This window comes from Phaeodactylum tricornutum, chromosome 17 (genome assembly GCF_000150955.2).
Source record: "Phaeodactylum tricornutum CCAP 1055/1 chromosome 17, whole genome shotgun sequence".
NCBI classification, from domain to species: Eukaryota; Bacillariophyta; class Bacillariophyceae; order Surirellales; family Neidiaceae; genus Phaeodactylum; species Phaeodactylum tricornutum.
The window spans coordinates 329,603-342,235 of record NC_011685.1 but is presented as its reverse complement, the minus strand read 5'-3'; the positions used below and the strand labels follow the sequence as shown (position 1 = coordinate 342,235).

Sequence of the window (12,633 nt, the reverse complement as noted above, 5' to 3'; positions counted from 1 at the left end):
CAGACATTCAAATGACCATGGTGAGAGTATCTGCCAAACGGAACAAGCGGCCTCGCCTCTCCATAAAACTGCTCTTTGGCTTTATTCTCCTGATATGTCTAAGCTTACTATTGAGTATAGTGACTTTGCCTATGCGAGGTAGCAAGAAAAATCTCCCCTTGTCTTCACCGCCGTTGCCCCAAACATGGTCTCATCCGAAAACTCCGCCCCGCGCCAACCCCATTGACGCTTTTAAAAGTAACAATTCTACGCCGGTGACGATAGCATACGCCATTTCTGTTACAGGCTGTGGTTCGGATCCCATCACGGAAGGCGGAGCGGTACTGAAACACTCGATTCACCTCAACAGTATACACGGAGCGGGACGCTACAATTATGCACTCTTTGCGATTTACCATCCATCCGCTGTATCCTGTGCACTGCCATTAAAAGCTCTTGGATACGAATTACTAGAACGCGAAGTTTTTGTAAACGTTGCTGATATCAAGGGGGACTTTCTGCGCAACAAAATTGAACAAAACGGTTGTTGCGGGGAAAAGGAACTCATCAAATTGGAAGCGTATACTCTCACAGATTATCCAATTGCTGTACATTTAGATTTGGACGTGCTTATGCTTAAGCCCATGGATGTAGTCTTTGACGCCATGCTGCAGGATGGCGTAAGCCAATCCACTTTCCAAACACATTCCGTCATGTGGCCGGACGATCCCCTCCCCACTAGTATCAACGCGTTCTTCACGCTGGACTACAACATGGTCGGACCCAAAAAACAGTACAAACCCGTACAGGGTGGATTTCTCGTAATGCGACCGGATCTCAATGTCTACGAAGAATTTCGTGCCATTGTACTGGAAGGCGACTTTCGCGATGGTCAGGGATGGGGTGGTAAGGTTGGACCGTTTCATGGCTCGATGACCTTTCAAGGAATCATATCGTACTATTACAACGTCTTACACCCAGGTCAGGCCATTGAACTGAATCGGTGCGTGTACAACCAAATGTGTGATAATCCACGGACGGGGAAAACCGTGAATGATGTCGTCCAAGGCGAATGTCGGACCAACACAGAAACTTGCGAGGACTGCCGCGAACGCAACCTCGAAGACATTGTCACCACGCACTATACTTTGTGCCAAAAACCGTGGTGGTGTTTGTCCCACGAGAATGATTCATTACAGCACCGACTGTGTCGGAAACTGGTGCACGAATGGTACAAGGTCCGATCCGATTTGGAGCAATCCTGGGGACGGTCCGGTCGAGGTCCTGGTACACATGAAACGGACTTCTTCTACGGCTACTGCAATAAGATGGGCAAAGGGGGGTACATTCCCATTGAAGCCCCGTATGGTACGGGGTCTGTAAGATAGTCCGATTTATCTTTTACACCTATTACCAACAGTGGTTTTCAAGTACGATAGGAAGCGCTCTATTGCTTGTGCGCGATGATACAATTGTAGACCCCATGGGTGTTGTTTCTAGGTTTGAATCGCTTTCAAAGTCATTACCATGGTTAAAAAGTCGCGCGGAGGCCATCGTATGCTGAGCTTTTGTAGAGCAGTCTGGATTAACGGGCATCAGTCGGTGCCAGCGAAATAAGACCGTGAGCATACTCCGGATGCAGATCCACTAAAGTCCCCGTCGTCATGGCCGATGCTTCGGACAACAAAAACACAACCGTCACGGCGACATCGTGGGGTCGCAAAATGCGTCCTAACGGCACACCTTCGTCGGCTCGCTGGATCCAATCCCGATCCGATTGGGCCGTCTGCAATGCATCTTCGTTATCCGTATAGGTCCATCCCAATTGAATGGCATTCACACGAATTCCATGAGGCGCGAGCTCAGCCGCGTTAGTTTTGGTTAGAGTGGAGAGTGCGGCCTTGCTCGCCGAGTAGGCTGTAATGAACGGCGCGCCACCGTACGCGGCGACACTGGAAATGTTGACGATGCTGGCCCGCACTTGTGACGTTCTTTGTGTCTGCTGCTTTCGACAATGAACCGCCAAGGCTTGAGTCAACAAAAAGGGGGCGCGTACGTTCACGAAAAACTGCGTGTCAAACTCGTTCGACGTGGTGGTAAACAGATTGCCCCGTGTCGTTATAGCGGCGGCGTTTACGAGACCACTGACAACATCGGTAGTTGACAAGAGGTCTTCAATCCGAGAAAATACGGTTTGCACTTGCTTCGTATCAGACAAGTCGGTGGGTAGAAAAAAGACTTGACAAGTCGATTTACCGTCGTCTCCCAACTGGTGCTGTTGGCGTAGGTGTTCAACCGCCGCTTGACCCTTGTCGGGTGATCGGGCGACCAAGAAGAGTCCAGCGGCGCCCGCTTTTTTGAGTTGAATGGCAATCGCCAAACCCAATCCCTGTGTCCCTCCGGTAACAACAAAGTAACGACCTTTGGTAGATAGGGATAGCGATGCTAGCGGCGGCTCCAAATCACTCTCAGTATTCTCATTATTGCCGGTAGGAGCACGAGTCGAAGGCCTGCTCGTTTCTAACGTAGTTGCGGGGCTTCTCGTGTTCATGCTGGAAGGTAAATGCTCTTTAAAGTCAGAAAAGCCAGTGGTCTCGATCCGCTGCAGCGTCTGCTCGGGTAGACAGCAAAGTCATCTGTGGAAAGGAGATAGACGAATTGCAATATCTTTCGATTTGTTTCTGTAGAGGCAGTCGTTTCAGAGTTGTTCCTTACTGTTTTGATGGCATCCTGTTTTCGGAGTCGGGGACAGAAAAGCGTTAATTGGCATGGAATAATGAGCGCTTGTACTATTTGTGAATCCTTACCCTACCCTAGAATTAACAAATTGTCAGCCCATGCCTACATCCGAAATGTTACATTTCCTGGAAATCAGGACGAGTAAAAGTCTCATTGTTTTGGTCTCGCCACCACGATGGGTAAACTCGTTTGGCCCGCTCTTCGAGCCGCAAGTCGACGACCATTCTCCACGCACAATGGAGGTTACCCCATCTCATGTGTTCGTACGGTACGGAGGAGATTGCGTTCCTGGTCTGCAGCAACTTTGGACAAAGAATTTCGCTTTTTCACAACCCAGGGTAGCAGGGTGGAGGGCTCTCGCACCCTTTGCTTGGCCTCCTTCTCATCGTCGGCATTGTCACAAACAAGGTTCGCACCCAAAAACCGGTCTGTTTCGACAAGCGAAACTACCACAGTAGAAAGTTTGGAGAATGAGGCACAAAACCACGGTCTCTATCGACTCCTAAACGAAGAAGAACGGCGAATTCTAACGGACCAAAAGGATCTAACGGCACTAACCCGACAACTAGCGAACCTGCTGAACGTTCCCACCCGGGATTTAGACGAAGCCTCTCAAATACTGCAGAATTCTACCTTTTGTGTGGTTTTAGCGGGTGAGTTTAACGCGGGGAAGTCGACCGTACTGAACGCCCTTTTGGGTGAAAAACTGCTCGAAACGGGCGCGATACCAACGACGGATAGCGTCACTATTGTATCGGCTCCAGATGCTTCCGAGAGCGCAACATCGAGACGACCTATGCCCACGGTCGTCAGGTTCCAGCACGACTTGCCGCTTTTGCAAGATTTGACCCTCGTCGATACACCCGGCACCAACGCTGTCCTGGTCGATCATACGGCCACCACTCTGCGTCTGTTGCCATCGGCCGATTTGATTTTGTTTGTGACCTCGGCCGATCGACCCTTCCCGGAGTCCGAACGAGTCATGTTAGCTTCCATATCCCAGTACCGCAAGGCCATCATTGTGGTTATCAATAAAATGGACGTTTTGGAACAAAGCGGTGGTGATCACGGCCAAAACGAAAAAGCGCGAGTTGTTGATTTTGTTACGACGCACGCCAGCGAACTGTTGGGAGCTCGACCCGTGGTCATACCAATTTCGGCACGGGACGCGCTGGCCAGTAAAACGTTACAGCGACGGCAGCAAGCATCATCGCGAGTCTGGGATCGGAGTAATTTTGCCGCACTCGAAACCTTTTTGCAAGAATCGCTCACGGTGCAGACCAGAGTGCGAACAAAGTTATCTAGCCCGATCGGTGTCTCGCAAGGATTGCTGCAACTTATCGTTGATAAACTGAACACGCAACGCGAATCACTCGAGACGGATGTTGCGACGCTCCATATGTGCCGAGCGCAATTTGCCTCCTGGAAGACAGCCTTGCGAGCCGATCTGGAACGGTCTCAACAGGACTTGATGGATGGTCTTGCACAACAAGGGCAACGAGCTCATGTGTTTAATCGACGCACGAATTGGTTCGAGTTTATGTATCGCGCTATCCTGGAACGTGATCGCTTGGATCAGGAATGGCAGAAAACGCAAGCCATTGGTTTGCGAAGTACTTCCACACCTAGCACGAGACCTGGCATTCAGCAACCGCATAGCACCTACACCTTGACAGAGACTTTGAATGAGCTGATGCGACGCGCAGCCGAATCCTTGGCGACAAAAGGACGAGCACAAGGCCAAGCAATGATTGAGTTCTTGGGCTCCCGGCCGTCGAGCTCGTCCAAGTCTTTGGTGGGCAGCGTCACTGCGGCGTCACGATATGAAGAAACGAGACACGTTTTGGAATCACACTTACTCCTAGCTGTACAAAAGCACGTAACCGAGCAGGATGTAATTCGGGAAGAGACGGCGTTGTTGAAAAATTGGCAACGGTTGGCTTATGCCTCTCTTGGTCTTAATATCGGGTTAGGATTAAACGTAGTGGGATTGGCTTCAGGTGTGCTGAGTACCGGGTCCGTTTTACCGACTAGCATTTCTCTAGTGGTGGTACAAGCACTATTGTTACAACAAGGACGCACAACACTGGCAGATCGGCATCAAGCTCTGTGGAATGCTCGGGCGCAGCACATGCAAGAAGACGTTCAGGAGGTGTGTAATCAGGAATTAGAATGCGTCGACCGGAGAATACGAGATGGTGTTGCACCTTACACACGCTTCGTCGAAACTGAGCAGCAGCGAATCGAGGATCTGACCCGCCAATGTGAAGATTTGTCGTTGCGTGCTCAACAGTTACGGAATCGCATCAACAAGCTATGATACAACGTGAAAGAAATCAATTGGTGCTGCGGAACTGCACTTCCATTGGGCGTGCACATCAAACGCATGCGTTATTATCGAGGTCGGATATCAAAATTGTTGTGCTAATCGTACATAAATAGTCATCGATGTCTGCGAGTTGATGAACTCTTTTTTTCGTGCAAGATCCTTCTCAACGATCTTACCAATTGCAAAGGAATCCCCAGTGGTCGTTTCCAAAATAGTGGACGATCGCTCGACTGTGTAGGTGTTAATACCGTATCGAGATTGGGAAGTAAAACGAGACGAGGATTGGAAAAGAGAAAAGACATTGTTTCCGGTATTTCGGTACACTGCTGAGCAACAACGGACATGAACCGTGGGTCACGGCGAATGTCCTGTACTACCGACTGCTGCTCAGTCTCTTGGCCCAAAACAATGGCTAGCATAGATTGCTCGTGGCTGTCCCATTGCTGAAAGAGAGTCGCAAAGGCTGCGGTGAGCTGCGCCTCCGCTTCGGTAAAGGCACTCGCTATCGTATAGCCATCCTTGCCTCGTATAGTTTGAGTGAAAGCTGGCACGATCTCACCAGGGATGATTTTTTTCCGACCAGGATCCGGGAACCCTAAACAGGTAGATTCCAGATAAACAGCCGGAGCATCCAATTCCGGAACTGGCAGCGCAACCGTCCTGTCGGAAGGGTCCAGGTTGCCCTTGGAGGATACTCCCGAGTCTCGGTCGTACCATAGGATCACACAGACCAAAACGAAAAGATTCCTAGAAACGCTCCATCGTCGGAGGAAAGAGAACGCTGAATCGTTTCCGGTACCAATCCCAATCGGTCTTTTCGGGTCAGCGGTGCTCGTGTTCGCCAAAGCCTTTTCGGAACCAACAACACATTCGGGAGTACTGGCTCCTTGAGAAGACACGACCATGAGATGTCCCAGACGGAAAAGAGCGTGAACCTCCTCGAGTCGTGGAGCTGTGGACGTGGCGGAACTCGAATCGTCGACGGAAAGGGCCACTCCCGGAAAAGGCGAATATCGAGAATTAGGGACCGCAATGTGATCCGGAACCCACCGGGGAGTCGTTGACGGTACGTTTTGGAGAGGAGACGGTCGAGGAGCAAGCTTGGAAAGTGCGCTTAACGCTCTGGGGTTACTGAGATGTTGCAGGGAACTGGCTCGATGATACAGGGGGCGGGAGGAAACGGATGGGGTATGGCTTTTGTCGTCTCCCGAGTGGACGGAACCGTCAACGCCGGAAGGCTCGGATGACGTACGGAGGGAGATACCGGTAGTACTTTCTTGTGCACGAACTCGCATGTTTGGGACGCATAAGCTAGAAAAAGCACTCGATGGGAACGTCTTGGTATCCCTTGCCTCCCGGGAAAAGCTTGCCGGTTCCATTCCTCGTTCAAACGTCAACACTTCGGACGATGCTTGTTTCAGAGCATGTGGAATGTTCCCACGGAATACTGTATCTTGGATGCTATTGCAAACGTGCGTGTACGTCCCTTGGTTGGTCCGACAGTGTGGTGCGAGGTTGATCCAGGATCGCGTCCGCATCCGGTCCATTCGGACATCTTGTTCCAGTTTGACGCGGCGTAAACGAGCCCATTTGGCCGCGGGGAAGACAATGCCCGTCGATGTAGACTGGCTAGAGTCATCCACAGCGACGTGCATGATGCCCAAACAGGTTTTGTAGACGTACACACACGTAGACGTACACACACACACACACCCAAGCAACCAAAATTGGGGCTTTGTTTCTTTGTTGGACACAGTGGTCTTTTGTTCCTCGCAACGCAAGCTTGGCAATAACTCTAGATTCCCACGTATCTTATTTCGGGTAACAGAAAATGCAACGTCTCGGAGGTGTACCATACCAGGACAACTCCCAAGCAACGGCAGTTCCTTGTGCGCGGATAGTCGACGTTTTTGGACCAATCCAAATCGCTCATTTTTGTGTTCCTGTCAACAGTCACGCTGGTACGGGACCCGATATCGCAGGCCCGACGGAGGAGTCGACCATGGTCCGGCGCACAATTCCTTCTCCCGGTTTCCCAACAATCAGTTCTTTGTTGGATGGAATCGATACGTGAATTCTGTACCCGTCAGCGAGAATGGCTGGAATGGGAGCTGCAATCGGAGCAAGGCCAGGCGGTTGGTGGGGAGAGTCACAATCGCCGAACGCACAGCGGGAACGATGCGTCGTCCGACGCGGTGCGTTCCGACGTTCTGCACCGTCTCGAGTCTCGGGACGTCTCGGTGGGTCTGTACGGAAGGACTGTGGTGCGACTGACGGCCATTGCCGTCACTGCAGGGTCGGACGCAGGATTGCTACCATCCCACCGCTTTACCACCGGTGACGAAGTTGAAATTCGAGCCAAGACTGACAAACAGTCACCGTCCGGAGTCGTCAGTGAGGTGACGGACACCAGTATTTCGATTGCCCTCTTTCCTTCGCGGAACCATAATCAGCGAATGGAAGAAGGGGATGACGAAGTGCTCGGGCCTCCGCCTTTGTCCCTCTTACCCAAGAGTTCCGTCGAAGTTCATCGCAAGATTGGCCGAGCGCTCAACGATCTGGAAACGAACGGGACGAACCATCCGGTCTCGGGCGCCGTGATCCGTGCCCTTTTTGAAGCCCCGTCACCCGATCACAACGATAACGGGATTGCAGCTCCGGTGATTCGGCCGCTCAACGATCAGTTGGACGACAGCCAGTTGGCGGCCGTTGCGTTTTGCCACACGAACCACCGACCCGTTGCGTTGATTCACGGTCCACCCGGAAGTACGTAGGCACCAGGCACACAACGGTTCGGGAAGGCTTTGGATCCCACACTCGATCTGACACCCAGCGACTTTTTTACTATTTCCCCGTTTTTTTTTCGCAGCTGGAAAAACAACGACAGTCGTTGAACTCATCCAACAGGCCGTCCACACGTTTCACAAGAAAGTGCTAGTGGCCGCCCCCAGCAACGTGGCGGTGGACAACGTGTTGGCCAAACTCGTCGCGTCTTCCGAGGGAGCTCCACCAGCCGCTTCCCGCAGACGGCGAGACCAAAATAGCAAGCCGAAATTGCGTGTGGTACGTTTGGGTCATCCGGCTCGGTTGCAGGCCAACATTCTGCCCTACAGTCTCGAAGCCTTGGTCCAAGCGTCGGATGCCACCGAGATTGTGGCTGACGTTCGCCAGGAGCTGCAAAACTTTCTACGCATTGCTTCGAATTCCAAAGCACGCTACAGTGACAAGCGTGTCGCCTACCGCGAGATCAAAGCCCTGCGGAAAGAAGTCCGGGTCCGGGAAGAAAAGGTGGTCGCCTCGCTGTTGCAGCATGCGCATGTGGTACTGACAACGTGCGTCGGAGCAGCGAATAAGCTATTGAATGACGTGGACTTTGACTTGGTCGTCATTGATGAAGCGGCACAGGCCCTGGAGGCGGCTTGTTGGATTCCTGCCTTGCGCGGGAGAAAGCTCGTGCTAGCCGGGGATCACTGGCAATTGCCGCCCACGATCAAAAGCAGCCGTCGTGTTGTTCAACAAGGCTTGGGAAAGACCATGTTTGCGCGTGCCATGGAATTGTATGGCGATGACGATTCGCAGAGAGAACTGGGTCGAGTGTCACGAATGCTTCGTGTACAGTACCGCATGCACAAACTGATCGCGGACTGGGCCAGTCAGGCGCTGTACGGTGGTGCCCTTCAAACGGCAACAAACGTCCAAAGTCGCACGCTAGCGCAACTAACCGGATGCTTGGATGAAGAGGAAGACTGTTTTGGCGCAGCGTCCAATGCTGCACTTCTTCTAATTGATACTACTGGCTGCAATATGCACGAGTCAGTAAACGCTGCCGGTTCACGATTCAACGAAGGAGAAGCGCAGATTGTTCGCCAACACGTACAAACACTGCTGGACATGGGCGTACGACAAGAGCAAATAGCCATTATTTCGCCGTACAATGGGCAAGTGGAGCTGTTGCGATCCGCACTATTGCCGGATGCTCCGCACTTGGAAATTCGGAGCGTCGACGGCTTTCAGGGTGGAGAACGGGAAGCTGTTGTTTTGAGCCTGGTTCGCAGCAGTGCACGAGGTGGAGTTGATGGAATTGGGTTTCTCGGAGACAATCGCCGCTTAAACGTTGCAGTGACTAGGGCGAAACGCCATTGCTGCGTTGTTTGTGATTCCGGAACCGTTTCGAAAAGTCCCTTTATCAGGGGTCTTGTCGATTGGATTGAAGAGCACGGTGAAACTCGAGCAGCTCTTGAGTTTGTCGAAGGGGCCGATGAAGGACAGATTACTGCAGATTTGGCTCATGCAGAGGCGGAGCTTCTGAAAATAGTAGCAAAAGAGACAGAAGCGATTCCACTGAAGTCCACGTTGAAATCAGAAGCAGCAAAGGACGAGGCCGGTATCGAGCTGGCGCGATTCAGATCTGAACTTCTTGGAAAAGTCCAAGCGTTTGCTCAAAATGCCAAGCCTGGCGAAGAAATGCGACTAAGCAATGGGTTGTCAAAGGGCGATCGTAAAGCACTTCACGAGTTGGCGGAACACTCCGGTCTCGTACACAAGAGCGAGGGGGTAGAGGGGGTGGATCGACATATGACTATTGGAATTCCTTGGACGATGTCGACTAAGGAAACAGAAGTATATGATAGATCGAGCAGTTCTCCTCGCATTGCCGGGGCCGATGAAACTGATGGCAACAACGGATCTAGCAATCATCGGGAGCCAGCTTTAGATGTAGACGTCGACGAATCTGTAACTGGCACCTTTTCAGTATTGACTTTACCAGAGTCTAGTGATGAAGAAGATGGAGAAGATGGAATCGATAGCGAGGAAGTCACCCCAAAAACGCCTGCAATGAACTCTCTGTTAGGAAATTTGGCCAAGGAGCGGGCGGCACGGCACCGGCAGCAGACAAATATCGCTCCTCCGAGGTCGTTGCCAGCTGCATCGATTCCACGATCAAAACAAGCCAAGAAGAAAAATGGAAAAGTGTTAGGTGGAGCAGTTAAGTCTTCCACCAAATCCTCTGATGACCGAAACCTCGACGATTTAGATGACATGGCTTTTCTCAATGCACAGATTGACAAGGTTCAAACCTCCCACGGCCGAAACATTGACGCTCCGGGATCCGGTTACCGGTCCATTGTCAATGGCATTTTAATTGCCAAGCCGAAGGCTCACGAAAAGCAAAGAGATACCAAAGCGTCTGCAGCCTTGCAATCGAAACTTAAACAAGCACAGGAAGGTCGCAAAAGTAAGCCAAAGAAGAAGACGTAACACAAACGTTTGCTTTTAATTTTTAAATATGGTTATAGACTGCGAAAAAATGAACACTTTCTAGAACTTTGGCGCGAGCTTAGCCTTAATCGACACGGCAAACGCCGTCCCAACAACTGGGGCCGGCGGCAGGGACCACACGAATGATGTTTGCCGCTCCCGGGGTACCGAAAGGAAGGCCAGCCGTCACAACAAGCAGATCGTCCGGATCGCTGACCAATCCTTTCTTCAACGCCGCACGGCAGGCATTTTTAAGGACCAGGTCGAAGTCATCCGTGCTCTTTTCCACCATGGGTCGGTCGTAGTTGAACATGTCTTCTTCCGAAACGGTGTATCCGTACGAGCCGGCCTTGGGTAGATCGGAGTAAACGCCCCAGCTGAGAGCTAGCTGTCTTGAAGTTTCTTTGAACGGACACAGGGCTAGAATTGGAACACCCGGACGAGATTTGGAGGCTCGCAGAACGGTCGAACCTCGTAGTGAAAAGCAGACAATCGATTTGGCACCGATAGTCTTCGCGACTTGACGTGCCGCCGTGATAATAGCATCGGTCGGGGTATTCTCCGGATCGGGCTCGTTTTGTTTCAAGTAAGAACGGTAGTGCTTGTCACCCTCGACGCGGTTGATGATGCGCTGTTGCATAGCGACGGATTCTTCCGGGAACTTTCCGGCGGCGGATTCGGCACTGAGCATGATCGCATCGGCGCCATCGTAAATAGCCGTGGCCACATCACTGGCTTCCGCACGGGTCGGTGTTGGTACTTCAATCATGGATTCGAGCATTTGTGTAGCTACAATCACGGGACGTCCTTGATTGCGGCATTCGTCGATGATTTCCTTTTGTAGCAAGGGCACGTCTTCGGGAGGGCACTCCACACCCAAATCACCACGGGCAACCATGATGCCGTTGCAGAGTCCGACAATGCGTTGCAGATTGTCGTCGTAGAAGCAACTGGGCTTTTCAATCTTGGCCATGACGGCGGGCTTGAATTGTCCGGAAGGGAGTTTTTCGTCGATCAAGGCGTGGATCTCCACCATATCCGCCGGAGTCTGTACAAAAGATAGCGCAACCCAGTCGACGCCAATACCAAGCATGTACTCCAAGTCACTGCGATCCTTGGGTGTGAGAGGACTGATTTCGAGCACCGAATCGGGCGTGTTGACTCCCTTACGATCTTTGATCATCCCGGCGACATCGACGCGGCATTCGAGGTAGTCATCGCCCTTGGCCGTAACGACAAGCTTGACCTTACCGTCATCCACGAGCAAGGCGTGCCCGAGCTCGGATGCCTTGATGATTTCGGGGTGGGGGAGCTGGACGCGTTTGTTGTCACCCTTGGCGTTGTCCAGATCGAGGCGAAAGCTCTGACCGAGTTCCAAGAACTCACCCTCCGGCTTGGAGAATTCACCAACCTAAAAAGCGATCATTTGTCAAAGAAGAGAGGAACAAAAAGAATGGTGTGTACCGTCAGATTGAAGCCAAACCCCAAGATTTCTCTGTCTACCAGCGTGCGTTGGGGCAGATACGTACCCGCAATTTCGGACCCTGCAAATCTCCCAAAATACCGATAGGATGGGAGTATTTTTCTTCCACTTCCCGAATCATGATGAGGAGTTCTTTCTTTTGTTCTTGCGATCCGTGGGAAAAGTTGAGACGAAAGACATCGGCCCCGGCGAGAAACAACTTTTCAATCATTTCCTTGTTGCTCGAAGCCGGTCCCAGCGTGACGACTTGTTTCGTCGACTTGCGCCAACGCTGCGCGACCTTGGGAACCGCTGCCACTGTTGTTTCCTTGGGCATCAAAGAACTGGGTGTGCTGGAAGAAGATGTTGTCTTTGCCAACACATCCGCAGCGTTGGCCGCTACCGACGCCGATCGCGAGGATGACAGTACCTTACGAGACGACGGCGACGCCAAGAAGGAAGGAGGAACGAACGCATGGCCTAAAGCGAACGTCAACGCGAGAAGAGAAAGTTTCATGATTGTAAAAGCTTTTGTTGTAGCACAGTTGGTACCAATTCCAACTATCAAAGATACTTTTTTGTCTCCTTGGGACAGAGGCGACGTCGAAAGGAATTTGGAGAATTTTAGAGGATAAGCTTGATGGCGTGCTGGTTGGAGCTAGGCGTGTTCCGTCGTGTTGACGTGAGTCCATTCCAGGGGAAAAGAACCTGGAAACTGTCGTCAAACGCCGATCGCGACCCATCAACGCGAGACGGGCCCCTAGACCCACCACCTACTCCTTACTGCCTGCGAACATCAAGATCCGGAAAACAGGACGTCAGTCCCGACACGAAAGTGAGAATGAAAACCCAGACACTTACGTCA

At 51.8% G+C, this 12,633-nt stretch overlaps 5 protein-coding genes across 5 annotated transcripts; 2 read left to right on the top strand and 3 right to left on the bottom strand.

Annotated features, from left to right (window-relative positions):
- Positions 1 to 23: 23 nt before the first annotated feature.
- Positions 24 to 1,367, top strand: PHATRDRAFT_48402 (predicted protein; the record flags this gene model as incomplete). The annotated part of the gene is made up of 1 exon (XM_002182911.1): positions 24 to 1,367. Exon 1 carries the CDS (start codon positions 132 to 134, stop codon positions 1,365 to 1,367), a length of 1,236 nt encoding a protein of 411 aa, XP_002182947.1. The 5' UTR covers positions 24 to 131.
- Positions 1,368 to 1,509: 142 nt separating this feature from the next.
- Positions 1,510 to 2,531, bottom strand: PHATRDRAFT_22411 (predicted protein). Its single transcript, XM_002182784.1, has one exon. It carries the CDS (start codon positions 2,528 to 2,530, stop codon positions 1,565 to 1,567), a length of 966 nt encoding a protein of 321 aa, XP_002182820.1. The 5' UTR covers position 2,531; the 3' UTR covers positions 1,510 to 1,564.
- Positions 2,532 to 5,219: 2,688 nt separating this feature from the next.
- PHATRDRAFT_48400 (predicted protein) lies at positions 5,220 to 6,702 on the bottom strand (the record flags this gene model as incomplete). The annotated part of the gene is made up of 2 exons (XM_002182783.1): positions 5,220 to 5,277; positions 5,348 to 6,702. 2 exons carry the CDS (start codon positions 6,700 to 6,702, stop codon positions 5,220 to 5,222), a joined length of 1,413 nt encoding a protein of 470 aa, XP_002182819.1.
- Positions 6,703 to 7,716: 1,014 nt separating this feature from the next.
- PHATRDRAFT_29532 (predicted protein) lies at positions 7,717 to 9,292 on the top strand (the record flags this gene model as incomplete). Its single annotated transcript, XM_002182910.1, has 3 exons — positions 7,717 to 7,813; positions 7,917 to 8,037; positions 8,092 to 9,292. A coding segment is annotated over exon 3 (711 nt), but the record flags the coding sequence as incomplete, so codon positions are not given.
- Positions 9,293 to 10,305: 1,013 nt separating this feature from the next.
- On the bottom strand, positions 10,306 to 12,368 carry PK1 (pyruvate kinase 1). Its single transcript, XM_002182782.1, has 2 exons — positions 11,836 to 12,368; positions 10,306 to 11,717 (listed from the first exon to the last, which is right to left on the bottom strand). The coding sequence occupies exons 1-2, from the start codon at positions 12,283 to 12,285 to the stop codon at positions 10,392 to 10,394; spliced, it is 1,776 nt and encodes a 591-aa protein (XP_002182818.1). The 5' UTR covers positions 12,286 to 12,368; the 3' UTR covers positions 10,306 to 10,391.
- Between the last annotated feature and the right edge of the window lie 265 nt (positions 12,369 to 12,633).